Source organism: Trichoderma gamsii, assembly GCF_001481775.2.
Source record: "Trichoderma gamsii strain T6085 chromosome Unknown Scaffold_4.2, whole genome shotgun sequence".
Lineage (NCBI taxonomy): Eukaryota > Fungi > Ascomycota > Sordariomycetes > Hypocreales > Hypocreaceae > Trichoderma > Trichoderma gamsii.
In genome coordinates this window covers 1,007,182-1,024,220 of record NW_020171341.1, presented here as the reverse complement: position 1 = coordinate 1,024,220, position 17,039 = coordinate 1,007,182, and the positions used below count along the sequence as shown (strand labels likewise).

General features: G+C 50.5%; 8 protein-coding genes across 8 annotated transcripts; 3 read left to right on the top strand and 5 right to left on the bottom strand.

The window, feature by feature from the left end:
- Positions 1–309: 309 nt before the first annotated feature.
- Positions 310–591, top strand: TGAM01_v201775 (hypothetical protein; the record flags this gene model as incomplete). Its single annotated transcript, XM_018805918.1, has 1 exon — positions 310–591. One exon carries the CDS (start codon positions 310–312, stop codon positions 589–591), a length of 282 nt encoding a protein of 93 aa, XP_018660872.1.
- A 1,511-nt stretch (positions 592–2,102) lies between these two features.
- Positions 2,103–2,594, top strand: TGAM01_v201774 (hypothetical protein; the record flags this gene model as incomplete). Its single annotated transcript, XM_018805917.1, has 2 exons — positions 2,103–2,230; positions 2,306–2,594. The coding sequence occupies 2 exons, from the start codon at positions 2,103–2,105 to the stop codon at positions 2,592–2,594; spliced, it is 417 nt and encodes a 138-aa protein (XP_018660871.1).
- Positions 2,595–2,810: 216 nt separating this feature from the next.
- TGAM01_v201773 (ribokinase) lies at positions 2,811–3,764 on the bottom strand (the record flags this gene model as incomplete). Its single annotated transcript, XM_018805916.1, has 1 exon — positions 2,811–3,764. The coding sequence occupies one exon, from the start codon at positions 3,762–3,764 to the stop codon at positions 2,811–2,813; it is 954 nt and encodes a 317-aa protein (XP_018660870.1).
- A 763-nt stretch (positions 3,765–4,527) lies between these two features.
- On the bottom strand, positions 4,528–5,337 carry TGAM01_v201772 (riboflavin biosynthesis protein RibD domain-containing protein; the record flags this gene model as incomplete). The annotated part of the gene is made up of 1 exon (XM_018805915.1): positions 4,528–5,337. One exon carries the CDS (start codon positions 5,335–5,337, stop codon positions 4,528–4,530), a length of 810 nt encoding a protein of 269 aa, XP_018660869.1.
- Positions 5,338–5,843: 506 nt separating this feature from the next.
- TGAM01_v201771 (hypothetical protein) lies at positions 5,844–7,208 on the bottom strand (the record flags this gene model as incomplete). Its single annotated transcript, XM_024548840.1, has 2 exons — positions 5,844–6,548; positions 6,621–7,208. The coding sequence occupies 2 exons, from the start codon at positions 7,206–7,208 to the stop codon at positions 5,844–5,846; spliced, it is 1,293 nt and encodes a 430-aa protein (XP_024406451.1).
- An 820-nt stretch (positions 7,209–8,028) lies between these two features.
- On the top strand, positions 8,029–9,238 carry TGAM01_v201770 (hypothetical protein; the record flags this gene model as incomplete). The annotated part of the gene is made up of 3 exons (XM_018805913.1): positions 8,029–8,201; positions 8,273–8,498; positions 8,588–9,238. 3 exons carry the CDS (start codon positions 8,029–8,031, stop codon positions 9,236–9,238), a joined length of 1,050 nt encoding a protein of 349 aa, XP_018660867.1.
- Positions 9,239–9,879: 641 nt separating this feature from the next.
- TGAM01_v201769 (hypothetical protein) lies at positions 9,880–11,875 on the bottom strand (the record flags this gene model as incomplete). The annotated part of the gene is made up of 2 exons (XM_018805912.1): positions 9,880–11,455; positions 11,514–11,875. The coding sequence occupies 2 exons, from the start codon at positions 11,873–11,875 to the stop codon at positions 9,880–9,882; spliced, it is 1,938 nt and encodes a 645-aa protein (XP_018660866.1).
- Positions 11,876–12,655: 780 nt separating this feature from the next.
- TGAM01_v201768 (inner centromere protein) lies at positions 12,656–16,607 on the bottom strand (the record flags this gene model as incomplete). Its single annotated transcript, XM_018805911.1, has 4 exons — positions 12,656–13,282; positions 13,344–16,208; positions 16,275–16,365; positions 16,432–16,607. The coding sequence occupies 4 exons, from the start codon at positions 16,605–16,607 to the stop codon at positions 12,656–12,658; spliced, it is 3,759 nt and encodes a 1,252-aa protein (XP_018660865.1).
- Positions 16,608–17,039: the final 432 nt, after the last annotated feature.

Below are 17,039 nucleotides of genomic sequence, written 5' to 3'. Positions count from 1 at the left end.
TTTTTAAAATATAGAAAGAAAAAGGCAGCACATGCATTTTATTATGTATCTAGCTATTCTAGACATATGAATCCCTGTATGGATTGATAATCGCTACGTTTTAGTTGCGATGCCCTATGCACCGCAGCCGCAGCAGGCTCTTGCTCTTTCCTTGTTTTTCTCTGCTATTTCGGTTCCTCGTATCCAAGGCTTCTACTACTGCCCTTTACTTTCCCATACAACTTCCAAAAACTCTTCGGTGCCGCTTTCTCTTCATTTCCATTCTCTCTCAGTCTATAAAGACGCTGAGCTCGCCTCCATTCTTGCACAATGCAAAACTGCTCTACCACAGACGAAACCGTCTCCGTCAAAGACAGCCCTTGGGTTGTCTGGCAGCACCCTGTATCTGCTATCGCACTTCTTACCGTTATTCTCTCTATAATTATTCTTGCAGCAGCATTTGTTTCAAATGCGTGTCTGCCGGTGTACTCTTTCGGCTTGGAGACGTTGAAATTCTATCCCCACCGACAAAAGAAGAGAGACCGACCGCGAAGCTCCGATGTCACGCAGCACCGACAGCTTGAGAACCAATATGCTCTGCCAGAAGTTTAGGAATTGCTAGGATTGTTCAGTCGTCATATCGAAATTAATTTAAAACTTTCTCTTTGGGGCCTCATGGTTAACTGTTATTATAGTATTCAGCATGGAGTTCTTTGAAAACAAGCTATCGCCTTGCTTTGAACGCTCGACGTCGAGGGATCCTGTCCTCGTGAAAGACAAACCGAGTCCACTTCGAATTATCAAAAGGCAGCGGAATCATAACCGACAGCAAACTTTTAGAAGCAACAGTGAGGATGCGGGTGTGAATGAGGGCCCTCGTGATTCGCTAGAAGACAGCGAGCCATCGAGAGTTTATAGGCTTCCGCGACGGCGGCCCAAAATCATGTCTGAGAAGGGCACTGGCCATGCGAGAAAGGAAACCACTGGTTAGAGACGATCATCGCAGGAATCAGCCTTTGAACACAGCTTCGCGAGCAGACGTGAGAATGATGACATCCCTGGACAAGACTATTCGCCCGAACTGCCGGCTCTCTATCGATATTCATTGAAGATGAGAAGATTACGACGCAAGCGTCCTAGCCTGAAGAATAATCTTGAGAATAGAGATGGAGATCACATCACGTCGACGTGTACGCTCCCCATGGAACACAGTAATACGTGGCTCGATGATTCATCCCGAGCCAGCTCCAGATGCACGTATCATGGGCAGAGAGACTCCCACGATCTGGCTGAGATGCCTTTTTTACCAAAGCCGCTGCTAGCAGAAGAGACTTCACTTGTCTTATCTCCACATATCAGCGTGATTCCAGAGACGATGAGTATGCGCGCGGGCCAACAGCATCTCTGGGCTGCGATCGAAGTATGCGGCAGATTATTCCCAGCCAATGACAGGCCTGAGAATGGCAGAATTTCTTGTTCAGACAAAGGTTGGTAGTCTACTTTCCATCTGTGTTCCAAGAGTAGTGTTGGAATATACACATCGCTGATAATACGGAGTTCTAATGATTGATTCAGATACATCTTTAAAATTCGGCTATCTCTACGATCTCACTATAGACGTGTTGCCAACAGCACAATCTTCTATTGTTCAGACAATATGTCAGCAATCCTTCCCGACGTAAGTTAGCATGTATCCAAAAGTGAAACCATCTTTTTACAAGATTATTATGATGAGTAGCACCCTGTTTGCCGGATCAAGCATTCTCCTTCTCGTCCAAGTCGTACTCCAGCCTAGGGTAGCATTGTCGTCTCCGAGACAGCACAAACACGCCAGACAAATGTCGGAAGAATTAATAGAAGATCTACAGCTTCAACTAGGAGACTCTGTCATGGATTATCTGAGCATTCAGGTGTCCTACTCACACTCTGCATTCCCTTTCCAACGTGGTGCGGCGGGCGCGACTGAGGTGTCCATCTTGCAGACCAGGTTGGTTACAGCTGCAGAGGCAACTATCAAGCTGCACAATTCTCTCTCTCCATGGTCTCCTCATCCGATACCGGCCAGAGATTGTCTGTTATCCGTGATTGAGAGCCACTGGGGGAGCCAAAAGGCATCTGAAATAATGCAACAACTTTTAGCCCAACATCCTATTTCAGCTCCCAAGCTCAAAAGAATGCGATCAAAAGGGTATGAGCAGACACCAACTGATGAGCAACCGATTGACTCTCGTCCACCAGCCATTCCTTTAAGGTACATGAGCTTACAAGATGAGCGGCCAATGGCACTGAAACCAAGTCCGTCACTGCATTCTGTACGGGAAAATAGAGTCTCGTATGACTCGGCAATTGGAATGAAAGGGACACGCAGCAGAGGAGTTTCTGGAGGTAGCAAATGCGAGAAAGAGGAAAACGACAGTTCTTCGCGTTCTTCGCGTGGAAGATGGACCATTTCACCCGACGCTACTCTCCGAGCTTTGACACCAGCCATGAGGAGCACCAGCCGCGGTGACTACAAGGGCAAGCGCAGTATGAGCAAAGAAAAGAAACATGGAGTTACGGGAGATGTCAAGGGAAAGAAAGATTCTGGTCTTTGGGCTTGGGCAACATGGTTTTAGCTTTATTCGCCATCTGCCCTTTCTATATGAGTACGACGTTTGGTAGCTGGAAAGTATGAAGTCCTGCGACTTTAGTTTAATGGTATTCCCGTGAGGGTAGGAAAATAGAACATCAAGCTTAACTTGTTGTTGAATTATCTATTCATTTCTCTTTTTTTTTTTTCTTTTTTTTTTACTTCTTGCAGATTCTGCGGTTTTTTATTTTCTATTACTACGTTAGTTCAGCTCATCTTTCCATGGAATGGAAATCTGAGCGCCCTTGCGAGATACAGTGATGGCCGCGGCCCGGTTAGCAGCCCTGATGGCGGTGTCGATATCGAAGACGCCTGTTCCGGCGCTCACGACGGCCAGCGCATAAGATCCGACAAAGGTATCACCCGCAGCGGTGGTATCCACGACGTTGGCCTTGAGGGCAGGCACAAGCGCTGACTTGCCGTCCTTGGTGGCATAGTAGACGCCTCGGCCACCGAGTGTGATGATGACGTTGCTGACGCCGCGCTGGATGAAGATTGCGCTGACACGCTCAAGACCGGAGACATCGTCAAGGTCGGACTCTTGGCAGCCGGAGAGGATCGCTGCTTCGGTCTCGTTGACGACCAGATGGGCGAGGTTGGTGTAGGCTTCGTCGGGAAGGACCTTTGCGGGCGCGGGATTGAGGAGGACGGGGATGTTGGAGACGTTGGCGGCGCGGAGGGCTTGCAGGACGGTGTCAAAGGGGATCTCGAGCTGCATGATGAGCAGGTCTGGGCGAGGGCCGGGCAAGGTGGAGAAGTGCTCCGGCAGGAGAGTATGGTTCGCCTCGGCAGAGAGGATGATGCGGTTCTGGCCGCTGGGCTCGTCGACGACGATGATGGCGATGCCGGTCTTGCCGTCTTCGCGGACGGCGACGGCGGAGGTGTCGACGCCGTAAGACGTCAGGCTGGAGATGAGCTGCTGGCCGTATGTGTCGGAGCCGACGGCGCCAATCATGGAGACATCGGCGGCGGGGGAGGAGAGATCGGAGGAGCGGGAGAGCTTGCCGCAGGCGACGGCTTGGTTGGCGCCTTTGCCGCCGGGAGAGGTGTTGAAGTGGTTGGCCGTGAGGGTCTCGCCGGGGAGAGGGTGGTGGGGGACGTAGGAAACGAGGTCGATGTTTAGGGAGCCGAGGACGGTGATTCTAGGACGAGCCATGGCTGCGGGAGGAGTGCTGGGATGCGGTTTCGGTGGTTGGCGTTGTCGATGTTGATGTCGCTGCTGGAGAGTCAAATTTCAGCAGCTCTTGGTAATCCTTGACGAGAGCCCCAGCGAGCCTTGAGCCTTGCAATGAGGTTTTGAAGAGAGAATGTCGCTGGTATGGGGAAGATGGAGGGATCCCCGCGATACGGTCCTCTTTTTGTTTTTGGGAGAGCTGCGAAATAGCTGGTATTTCAGATCAGACTTGGTGGGGTAAGTCGCATGGCATGAGCTTGCCCCTCCACACCTCCAGACGGGCCCCGGTTTCCAGAATTGTCTTCGGCAGCGGCCGAGTCATGCAGCATCCTGGTTTCCATCTGCTAAGACTTATCCAATTCTTTGGGCAGCGGTTAGATGACCTGTTCTCACCTAGCCGGTTCCTTGGCGTCCAAGCCCGAGTGCCCACTGTAAGCCCAAGATCGTATACCTTAGCCGCTTATACAAGCTAATGAATTTTTTTTCGTTAACGGGCGGAGCCGAATGCGGAGACTGGCCGGGGAGGGCCGAGTATTCGACTCTACTGTAGCAACCGGTGAAGGTTGGTGGTCGCCATTGAATGGTGCTCGTTCATTCCGGGCAATCATGAAACAGAAGTGAGGAACAGACGATAAATAGTTATAAAACGTAAAGCAGAATCTGTTGGTGTGTGGCAAACAACGAAATGCTGCACAATAAATGTATGTGAATGAATGAGTATTTGTGCGAATTGGTCTGTACCTGTCTACTGCCGGAGCGTGCCGCACAAGACAACATCTTCGCCGAATGGATGCCACGATACATGCGATAATCTCGCGACTGGTAGAGGGACTCCTGCCGTGTCAGTAACTCGGTCTGGAGATACCACCACGCCGCCTTGTCCCAGCCATGTCGGTGCGATCGTCACAATGACAGAGTCAATCAAGTCGTGGTAGGCAGGGTCCAGCAGCGAGTTGATAATCTGGCCACCGCCTTCCACCATGACGCTGGACAAGCCTTCAGCTTGGAGGGCAGCCAGAATGTCATTCCAGTCGAATCGGAGCCGATCAGTTGATTGAGAGCGGGAAGCAGGGATATGGATATATTTCCCTCCATGCTCATGAAGCAACTCGACACTCCCACGAGGCAGGCTTGATTCATCTACGCCAGTAAGGATGAAAGGTGCAAGTCCAATGCCATTTCGGCACACTTCGAAGACCTTGTCGGAATGGCGCGGGGTCCAGCGGAGATTGGCATCGATGACGATCGGCCGAGGCTGGGAAGGCGTCCCTGCAATCCGGCAGTTGAGGGCCGGATCATCTGCCAACACAGTCGATACGCCAACCAAGATGGCTGAATGCCGAGTCCGTAGATAGTGGGTCATTGCTTTTGAGCCTGGGCCAGAAAGTCGGGTGCGGACTCCAGGCGACAGAGAGAGGCTGGAATCAAGTGAAGTTGCGAATGTCAATGTAACAAAGGGGCGTGATCTCGAGGCCTCCGTGGCGTCCGACTTTGGTGGTAAACGAGGCTCGAGAAGAGCTGCCGACTCGGCGGGAAAGGTCAGTTGCTCAGACATGATGTGGATTTGCAAAATAAAGCGAAAGCGGGGCAATGTTGAAATAAAGTCACCAAGATGGTAATTGATGGGAATTATGAGAGGATGATGACAAAGAAGGCTCTCCACAGACGCTATGAGAGTATATTCGTGACTTGGGAGGTGATGATGGAAGAAAGTTGCAAATGCTGAGCTAACAGATACAAAACATCATCAGCGCCGGGCGGAGTGGGGCCATATTCTCACTCTCGATTTTACATTCTAATCATTCAGATAGTCCTTTTTCACCTCATGTTCTGGCATTGGGAGTAAAGATTGGCATACTTCAACAAGACTCTAGCCGAGTCTTCATATGCAAGGACGTTTGATGATGTTCATCCGAAGCACCAGTATGGACATCGTCTGGGCGGGAGAGGTTTTCTGCACACTTAACAATGCACTGCACCTGAGAATTGATTAGTTGCTAAAAGGGTATGGGACGTGGTACGAGTACCTGATCGATTATTATTTTATATAGGATGGCTGCGTTAGGGCGGCTTCGCCATCCCTTTTTTGCGAATCGGGACTCCTTCATCGTCAAATTCAGCCCATTCAAAGAACGAACACCCTTCTTGGTCTGGAATAGCGTTTGCATAGCACATCCAAAAATATTTCCCATGGTTTTCTTTCTTCCGTTGTACCACTCGAAGCACGCAGGGAACATTGCAGCGGCATCTCGGGGTGAGTGATGGATGCATCTCTGCCCGATAGTCTCGATAGGTGATATTTATGCGTTTGTTCCCGGCGAGTGGATGTGGGTCGATAGATAATGCAGGTGAGATGGAATGTTTCCATTCTTCCTGCATTTCTGCGTGCATCACGAGTAGAGAGTTATGTGGCAGGTGTATTGATATTTGGCCCTCGCCATCCGCATCGTCTGGACGCTTTGTTTCTGCGTCTCGGGGCAGAATCTTACGGACGCGAAATTCCCGTGCTACACCGAGGGAGATGGATCCTATAACAGCACGAGGGCCTAGGTAGGTAAGATGGTCACTGTGCCACCCTACGCTCTGCTGTGCACCAGCATAGCAGTTGACAAATGCAGCATTCGGCACCCATGGTTTGGATGGTTGGTGCTTCAACTTTTTGCCTTCAGGGTAGCAAGCCTTGATGCGAGATAAAATTTGTTCGTTGACATTCTCTTGGACAATCGGCTTCACTTTGGCGAGTGTTGGGGTGAGCTGACGCACATCCTACAGGGGGTTTAGTCAAGTGCCGTAATATGAAGAATAATATGAAAGGATACAGAAGCAGGAATATCTCACATTAAGCATGCCTCCATTGTAATAGTAATCGTGTTTCTGTTCTTGGATTTTCTCATATGATTCGAGAAATAGACACGATGTGTGCGGGCTAGTCACGACATTCTCAAATAGTTTGAATGTGATTTGCTCAAATGTTTTCGCCTCATCCAGCAACTCTTTCAGGAGTTGGTCTGCCAGCTCGGTAGGGAGAAAATTGTGTATAATGGTACATGGCGTGTGCTCTGCAACGTCTTTTGGATCGTACAGATGTAGCGTGCTGCCCTTTTTGATCTTTTTCTTAGGCGATGACAGCGGTGCATCTTGGCTAGGTTTTGCGTACTGTCTCAGGGATTGTTGGTATCCTATGGTACCATTTTTCTTCACCCTAGGACGAAAAGACTTGAGAGATTCTGATGCCTGGCTAACAGAGCCATCGTGGGCTAAGAGGACATCCAAAAGCCTTTCCTGTTCAACAAGGGGATGTAACGAGGAGAGCATGGCGAGCTTGATTTCAGTCGACTCTTCGCCATCTTCCAGTGCTGTTTCCAATTCTGGTGTAGCGTCAGCATGGGTCGATTTTCGCTTTGGACGCCTGAGAAAAGAGTCCATGAGAGTTGCTGTACGTTATAAGTCAAGTATGTAGAGAAATTCCAAAAAAAAAAAAAAAAAATTGGCCAAAAAGTTTCCAAAAGACGGATCATGAAGATTCCACAAAGATGAATGAAATAAATGCAAACGCAAAAGAGAGACGTGATCAGTCCACGACTAATTCACGGCAGGCGCGAGGGGTGACATCTGTAGCAACACGAAGCCACGTGACCAGATATTTCCTAATAAGGCAAAAAGATTACTTCGTATATTGCATTCGATGCACTGATCACATCTGCTTGCCGTTATGGCACGATGGCGTCTGGAAGCTCAGCCCATATCAATCTGCCTAGGAATATAATTGGTCAAACGCCAAGTCCAAGTCTAAAGTTACCTTGGAGATGAATGTACAAGTCTTTTTTTCCCCCTCTCTTTATGTGTGATGTTAAGAGATCAGCTTAGCTTCCAGCAAGCATTTATAGCAGCTGAGACACTCGGCCTAGCTTCACCTTACATAATCATACCGTCAAATATGGGGTAACGGCAAACGGCTGCGGCGGCAGATCCCAGGACCGAGGCACATGTCAGATTAGGCGGACCTTTGGTCGCAGCGCAACTCGGTATGCAATCCAAGCCAAACAAGAGCTCATGACGAAGAGCTAACACTGTAATATTTTTTTTAAAGAAATCTTCTGCTACAATTACTATTACCCCCTCATATATTTGCATATTGCCTTTCATTAGTGCTTTTGTTCGAACTCGAATGCGCCTCTGAGGCGCTCTCCTCTCCTCATCTTCCTCCTCCTCCTCCAGCCGACCAAGACCTCCCAAATTATAAACAATGGCCGCGATGCTCGAGTTCCGCACCCAGGGGTACAATCCCTACGCGGTCAAATACTCGCCATACCACGACTCTCGCATCGCCGTCGGCACAGCCGCCAACTTCGGCATCGTTGGAAACGGCCGGCTATTCGCTCTTGCGCTGACGGCGCAAGGCATCCAGGTTGAGAAGACGTGCGTTTATATATACAAGCTTGCCATGACAAGACAAACGAGGCTGACGCGGCGACGAATTGTGTTTACAGGTTCGATACAAATGACGCGATATACGACTTGGCCTGGTCGGAGATCAACGAGAACCAGCTCGTGGTTGCGTGCGGCGATGGATCGCTCAAGCTCTTCGACATTGGCATGAGGGAGTTCCCAGTCATGATCTTCCATGAGCATAAGCGCGAGGCCTTTGCTACCGCCTGGAATCCCGTCACCAAAGACAACTTTATATCCAGTTCATGGGATGGCACGGTCAAGATTGTACGTTGATTGGCTATGCATTGGTGAATTCTCGGTTCCTGTCTTGACCTTATAACTTACAAAGTCATGGATTCTTCTTCTTCTTATAGTGGTCGCCTACTCGCCCATTCTCCATCACGACTCTGCCCATTGGAAGCTGCACCTACAGCGCATCCTACTGTCCCTCCAACCCTTCCCTCATCTCAGCAGCTTCTTCCGACTCCCACCTCCGACTATTCGATCTCCGAACGCCCTCATCCGCAAAATACCATCTCGTCGCCGCCATCCCCGTCCACGCAGCCCCCAGCAATCCCGGCGGCCCCATCCCCGCCGGCGGTCCGCCCGCCGAAGTCCTCACCCACGACTGGAACAAATACCGCGACACCGTCATCGCGACCGGCGGCGTCGACCGCATGATTCGAACATTCGACATACGCAATCCGACCGGCGGGCCGCTCTCTATCATGCCCGGCCACGAGTACGCCGTGCGGAGGCTGACGTGGAGCCCGCACGCAAGCGATGTCCTGATCAGCGCCAGCTACGACATGACTGTGCGATTGTGGAACGATGCCTCCAACCAGCCGCAGGGACCTATGCCTACTACTCGCCCGGGGGCGCAGATGGGTATCATGAACAGACACACGGAGTTTGTGACGGGCGTTGATTGGTGTCTATTTGGCGCTGGCGGCTGGGTGGCTTCTGCTGGCTGGGACGAGAGGGTCTTACTGTGGGATGCCAACCTGTTGATGCATCCGCGGTGAGCAGAAAACGGGTGATGTTTCCACGCAACTAGAAAGATGAAGACAGGCAAACAACTGTTTTTGATACCAAGAGCGCACATCTACAAGGAGAGAAGGAGATGGCATCCCTTACGACTAGATTTCTCTTGTTACGGAGTCAATGTGGTTTTAGAATTCTGTACAGAAACATTATAAGCCAAGGTTTTTTGGTTAAGCCTCACACAATACATGCACCTTGGTTGAATAATTCGTTCATAATCCTGATAGCTCATATATATTTAATGTTTCTGAAATACAAGTCATGACTATACTATACACAATTTATATATATCATTACATGCGCCACGATGCTTTTGTCTTGAAATTGGAGATTGTTCCTTTTTTTGTCGTTCCCGTCCCGCCCTGTATCTTTTACATTGCAAATCCCAGCAACACCATTAAGATCAATAAGTTCTAAACATGAATAAACACGTAGCCGTAACAGCTTACCGCGCCTTAACCAACATAGCATAGCATAGCATAGCATAGCATAGCGTCTCTCTCCCAGTGGATAGACGCCAAGCATCAATACTTTAGAATCATGAGTTCCGCGGCTTTCATGAGACCGCGGTCTTTAGTCGTTTCCTCTCCCTCAAATGCCATTATGGAAAAAGCTCATCGCTTTACCATGATGACTCAAAACCTCCACCTCGGCGGCCACCTCTGGAACGCGTCTGTGGCGGTCCATCGCGTCGCGCATTTCTTCCCATCTCGGCAAATGGATCAGGAGGTCCACGACGGTCGAAACGGCCCCCACCACGGCGGTCGTCTCGTCGGTCTCCTCCCCGTCTGTCACCTCCCCGTCTGTCATCCCGATGCATTCGATCACTGTGGCCGTCCTGAATGTTCAATCCGGATCTTGTCAAGCCTTGGTTTCTTGCCCAGCTGGAGGAAACGGCAGGGGGCTCTGACCAACCCCAGCCCTTGACAGCCCAGTCGTTCAAATCGTCAACAAGATCTTCTCTATCCGAGAGCTGGCCACCAAAGAGCGAAGTATACGCAGAAGCCATGGTCTTTCGGGGGATTTCCTGAATGAGGTTCTTCACCTCTTCGTGATATGCGGGCAATTCCTCCACTGCGTTGATATCGACTTCGGAACTTTCAAGGGATTTGTTAGGCTTCAGTGGGAGTCCCCGTAGCAGTTTCCTGGCAGTGTTGGCAGACATGGGAGGCACAAACAACCAGCCCTCTCCGCTCTTGTTCTGTCGTCCAGTACGGCCTAATCTGTGGATATATGATTCACGCTCTCGGGGAGTATCAACCTGAATGACGTGAGTAACATTGGGGAAGTCCATGCCACGGGCGGTAACATCCGACGAGAAGAGGATTCCAGTCTTGGAGTTTCTGAACATGTCCGCGGCCTTTGTTCGCTGGAATTGAGAAAGCTGAGATTGAATGGCAAAAGTGGGAATTCTCAGCTGGCCGCTCTTTCTGCGCTGAAAGCCAATCTCACCAGCGAGCTCAACCATGGAAGTTGTGTTGAAGTAGACGATGGCCTTGAAGGGGGGCAAGGTGTGGTCCGCCTTTGCAGCCGCAACCTCACGGTCGATCAACTCATACAGGGAAGGGAAGACGTTGGCCCAGCTGGAGACTGTGACGACGTGCTGGGGGATTCTGTCGTGGGTAAGAGTTTCATGCTCAGGAATAGTCTGGACAAACTCAAAATCGTCGGGGCGAACAAGCTTGCGCGCAAGCTGGATAACGTTGTCGGGAATGGTGGCAGAGACCAGGATCGTCTGTCTAACCTTGTCTTTGGGCAGGAAGCTTTGAATTGAGTTGAGTTCTCTCTCGAAGCCGACATCGAGCATCCGATCCGCCTCATCCAGCACAAGCGCCGCCAGGTTAGGAGCATCAATACCGCTGTTGGGGTCTTCGAGAAGATCGTTCAGACGACCGGGGGTAGCCACCAAAAGATGGCATCCTTGTCGCCGTGTCTGGCGCAACATGGCAGACTTTTGAGTGCCTCCAACAGCCGACTGGACGACCAGACCAGTGCGACTGCATAGCCGCTTCGCCTCGGTGGCAATCTGTTCAGCAAGTTCACGGGTTGGGGACAGCACGATGCCGCGGATATCGTCAGAGCTGGCATTTCGAGAGGCTTTCCGTGAGGCCAACGTGGGGTCTTCTTCGATCATGCGCTGGAGGAGAGGTAGCAAGAAGGCAATGGTCTTTCCGGTACCGGTCTTGGCTTGAGCGACACTTTGAGGTTGGTCAGTTCACAGATCCATTTTGCGCAAGAGAACATTTCCAAGCTTACATATCAGTTCCCTTGAGGGCCGGGTTGATCGCCTTGGCTTGAACCGGAGTCATTGAATCATAGCGCATGTCCTTGGTGATGGCATCCAGCAGATTGCGATGCACTCCAATGGCCTCCAGGTCATGGAACGATGTGATCTCTCCAGTCGCAGCAGTTTCAGGAGTCACATTCTCCGCCGCAGCAGCCTCGCTGCTATACAATCTGTTGAGGCTGGCGAAGCTCTTCAGAGACGCAACTGGTCGGGGCAGTGTAGACGCCGCCGATCGCGCCGCCGGAAAGGCTGATCGCGCACTCAGCAGCATCGTACTTGAGGCCGCAGTGCGGGCCAAGCTTCCGCATCGTCGAACTCCGAATCGAAACATGATTAGATCTTCCTTGAACCAAAAAAAGGGTAAATTATTGATGGTAGGTTGACCCAAGTGGAAGAAAAACCAACGACACAGTTAAGTGCCTGGTAAAGAAATATGAAATGAATACGTGAGAGTCGCGTGTTTCTTCCAAATGCCGATGAGGGTTCCTATAATATTTTTTTTTCTTATCCTACCTGCTAGCGGCAAAAAAAGTTCGACCCCTCCAAAAAAGCTGTTCCCAATACGGAAAAGATAAGGATAAGACTCGAGACATCGCATGGCCGCTAGTCTATAACCGTGCTAGTTATTCTGCCATTCTCACTTCATAGCATGATGTCAGACATTCTATTAGACGTGAAGCTTCATCCATTATAAGACAGGTCTGCTTTACGGGAGCTGTAGAAACGGTACCGCTCAAGCTGCGTACTAGCTTTAGAAGCAAGGCATCTGAAAAACTAGTGAAGTGAGTTTCTTTCTACCCTCTCTCCCCAGCAACAGACCACGCAAGCAATTTCAAGACACGTCTATTTCCTAAACCAACTTTTATACTTGATAGTCGGTCTAACATTGCTAGTTCTCTGTTATCAACAAGTAAAACTCATCCTAGACGCCAGCCTCCGTTTGCCGAATTCCTCGTCATCCGTATTCGGATAATGCAATATGATGTCCTCCCTCTCGCTATATAACTAATTCCCAACTCCATATCCCAAGTCATTGATAGTCCGCAATACCCACAAAATCAAGCAAGAACCGTCTCCTCTTCTTTGATATAATGTACAGTGCAAAACAGGTTTATAGCATATCCTTGCTCATCTCATAAGACCATCCTCCATCTCGCCGCAGCTTGTTTCGAGCCACCATGTCCTTTCTAATATCGTCCTCAGTCAGACGATCCAGACCGCTCCAGTTGGCACTGGAAGTCCTTTGGCGGAACTTGTGCCACTTGTCTTTACTCTTGCTGAAGACCTCTTCCATGATCAAGGGCGCTGGCGGACCAAAGATTTGAGATGGGTCCATCGTCTCTTGCCTCATGAGAGCTTGACGCAAATCAGGCGAATCAGCCCAAGCAGCTACATTCATTCCATGAGGTTCGTCATCGTCATCTTCGTCATCTGTCTGAATTTCGGGAAGCTCAATAGAGTCGCCGGTCTGGGGCCGTGGTGAAGGCCTCTTCACGCTCGACTTGGGGTTAACGAGCTGTCCAGGCCGAGCAGGAGTTTTGAATGAAGACCCAGCAGCGGCATTCGAGCTGGGCGCAAAGGGGATCGGGCCCTTTGAGATCTGCGCCATATCCAGAGGATGGGCGGCCTTCATGTGACCATTGTGCTGAGCTGTGACGGCAGCCTTGAATAGATCTCGGGTGGCACTTTGTGGTGCAGCTCCATATCCATTTTGGAAGGCAGACTTCGATGGTAGATCCTATAGATTGTAAGTCTTGGTCCAAGCATCGTACACGTAGTTTATTGAAATGGATAAGTACCTTTTTAAATCCTGTTGACGGCCTCACTGGCGGACCTTTAATGTTGGGAGGGTTTTCCGAACCCAGCTCATCATCTTCGTGTTCGCTAGTTCGGCGTCTCTTAGAATCCTTAGTCTGGTAGGCCGGTCCGCCTCGCGAGGGAGGGGGCCTAGAATAGTTGTTGTTGTCACTCGTCTCTGCCCCTAGAGTGCGTTTGGCGCCTGCCTTGGAAAGCATGGAATTGAATGGCCTGCTAGAGTCATCCCGCATGCCAGCCAGTCGTGAAGGTGGCCGAGCAGGCTGGCCCTCAGCTTTAGAGGATGCCGACTTTTGTTGACCCAAGGTGGTATCGGGTGGGCCGTTTGGCTGCGATCGTGGGGCCGGGGGTGGTGCTCTTGTCTGCTTAGCCTTTTCAATGGCGGCCTGCCGTTGAACAGACTTCTTCTCTTCGTCTTGTTGCCTTTGTCGCTCCAGTTCGAGTCGCCGCTGTTGATCCTGTTTTCGTTGCTCCTCTTGGGCTGCAATTCTCTTCCTCTCCATTTCAGCCTTAGCATCGCGCCGTCTTTGAGACTCTTTTTCATCTTGTTCCCTTTTTCTAGCGGCTAATTCCGCGGCTTTGGATCGGCCGGCAGAGGCGGGTGCTTTGAAGGTTTGGGTCGCAGATTTGGTTTGGTAAGATGACTTGCTGGTCTTCGACGACGCGGTTGAATGATTTGAATTCAAGGTATCGTGAGACGCGGTAGATACTCGGCTCCCAGCAGGGGCATATTGTGAGTGCTGTGAGCCGGTATTAACCCTAATAACAGTTGGGGGGACTTTCGTCTTTGCAGTCAAATCTTTAGTTGGTTTGACTGGTCGCTTGTTATCCTTGCCACGTGCTGCTTGGCCGGGAAGAGTAGGTTTGGTAGAGGACGGCGGGGGCATGGGAGGTTGAGCGTCAGACATGTCTGTATCTCGATCGGCCTGTCTCCATTCAGGTTCCTCTCCCGCTCTCATCTTGCGAGGGCTGGATTGGCTTCTCTTTACTGGGTTAGGAGTTGCCTTGATCGCCACGCGCTCGTCTTGTTTCTTGAAAGCAGTTTCTTTTTCCATGGTAGCAACCTTCTCTTGCTCTTGGGTAAATGCTCGAGCCTTTTCACGCTCTTTTTCGCGTGCCTTATCAAGCTTATCCATCTGCTCTTCCATACGCTTAACTTCGTTCTCGCGACGTTTTTGTTCCTTCTCACGTTCCGTAGAAGCCCTTGTACGGCGCGCAATCGGTTTCGTTGGGCTCGCAGATTCAGTTGATTGAGATTCGAGATCCTGGGGCCTCATGAAAAGCGATTCGGAAGATTGCCCAGCATGGAGGGCCAAGCGGGTAACAGAAGGCGACGTCAAGGACTTTCCTTCCGCATTGCTAGCAAGAAGGCCGCGAGAGCCCTTCAAGATAGACGAAAGCTTATTCTTGACCTGCTTCAAAGGACTATCTCGGAAGTTTCGCGGGAGTGATTTGGAGGGTGTCTCAGCCATATCATCTTGCGATGCTACTAAGCTGGAAGTTGAAATCGCCTTGGAAAGGGGCACGGTTTCTCGCATGAGGGCAGCCGAAGCAGTAGGTGCATTTGAGAAAGACATTGTCTTTGAGTGGTGAAAGAAGCCGTGTGGTGTTGGTTCGTTAGCTTGGAGCGAGTCGTCATCAGCCTTGTCTAGGAGGCCTTCCATAATGTCAGCTGTATGGCTTTTGGCCAACAGCGGCCTTATGTCCGTATTGTCCTTGACCGCGGTCGGCGGCCCGATCCAATCGTCATCATCGTCTTCGGGAGAAGCTCGTGGCGTCGTGGAGATCGGCTCTTTCTCAGGAGATGTCTGCTTTGGGCTTGCAACGGATTGTATTTGGGTAGCGTTTTGCTGCGCTACCGACGCATTTGGTGTCTGCTTAGTTTGTCCAAAGCTGCCTTGAGGTTTACCTAACATGCTGATTTGATCTTGTAATCTCTGCGTATATGTCTTTGTGTGATTCATGCCTGATTTTTCTACTTCAGAAGCATCGGGGAGAGGTGGGAGGTCTCTACCGTCCACCTCCATGCCACCAGGATTCTCGACTTCATCCAAATCGCGCTTGGCGAGATTTCCGAGGCTTTTGCCGCCAGTTTGTCTTTGGTAGTAGCTTGTTCTGCTATTATTGCCAGTATCGAAATGACTGTTCCGAGATTGTCTCGCTCCCAAACTCTTGCCCGAGTTAAGTGGCTCTCTTGCTGGTAAAGAAGCAAAGTTTAAGCTACTTTTTCGAACAACAGGCCTGATTGGGCTTGACCCTTCAGATGCGGAATGGTCATCCTCCGATGTTTCATCAGACTGCTTAGGGGGCATGGGAAGCTTTCTGGGCGACGTAACAGGCGCCTCAAAGTACGGATTATCCACATCTGACTCTTTGGATGATGACTCTGGCTCGTCTTGAGTAGCCTTGGATGGTACATTTGGCAGAGCGCGCGCTGGTATATCCTCTCTTGTTGTTTGGAAAGATTTTGTAGGTGATATTGAAACTGGCTTTCGAGCTGGGCTTCGTCTTATTGAAGATCCACCAGGCGGCAATACAATATCGCTATAGGGACTTGCAATGTCTTCGGGTTCGTCGAGTTCCTCGGATTCCTCAGGCTCGGCGTCGTCACTTGGATCCGTGGCAGCAAAGTCCTGGCTCCCATAATAACCAGAGTCCTGCATGCCTCGGGTAGGGGGTGGTCGTTGGGGAGAGAATACATGTCGTTGTGGGGAGGCAGCTTTGGATATCGGTACCGTCTTCGACGCGACTTGGTGAAGTTGGGGTGCAGGATGAATCCGGCTGGTTTGAGATGGGTTTTGATTTTTCGGGATGGCTGGTGATGCCGCTGCGAAGACGTCGGATAGAGGCTAATCGCCGTGCATTAGAACAACGCTCACAAAAGAAAAGCAAAAGACGTTCGAAAGAAAACCCACCACTCGGGATTCTGTCGCATTAACCTTTCGAGCCGTATGGGGGGTTTTGCCCCTAAGCTTTCCTGGAGTTTTGAACGCTTCCGTGATATTACTAGACAAGGGTGTCAGCATGGGCCATCACAATGGCAGGTGATGAATAGGGAACAATGCGACATACACTTCGTTCTCGTTCAAAATTGCGGCCATGTGCTCGTTGAGCCATTCAATCTCATTGTGAGCAGAGTAGGAGAATTCCTCGACTTCAGATTGCACAAGCTCCAGTGCAGACGCCCGTTCTTCGCCGATCCAGGCCGCAGACCCAACCTGGAGACGCGGGCCTCGCATTGCAGTCATGGTGTCGCGCCGAGAACAACAGCTGCAATGTTGTGTTTCCAGTGGCGCCGGCTGCTGAAAGTCGTCTCTGAAAGTTGTTAAAACATTGGTGACTTGTAGGGCTCGGCGTGAGAATCGGTGTTGGTGATGTTCGGTAGGGCAATGTTGATGATAGTGTTGAAAGTCCAAAGTAAATAAGCCGGGCTTGTTCACCCATTCCAAGGTCGCAATGTTTTGATGAGTGCCCAATTGGGTTAGTGCCTCAGCTTTAGCTCCGAGCTTCTTCTCGCGTCTTCAAAATGCAGCAGCACGTGATAACGTCATCCATCACGTGAAGATACGGGCTTATCAGAAACCAAACACGGGGGGGTTGTGTTTACTTTGGGTCGCGTCCCTTGCCAAGGTGGGACTTTGTGACAGACAATTGTGCATAAGGCGCAAGATTCTTCGATC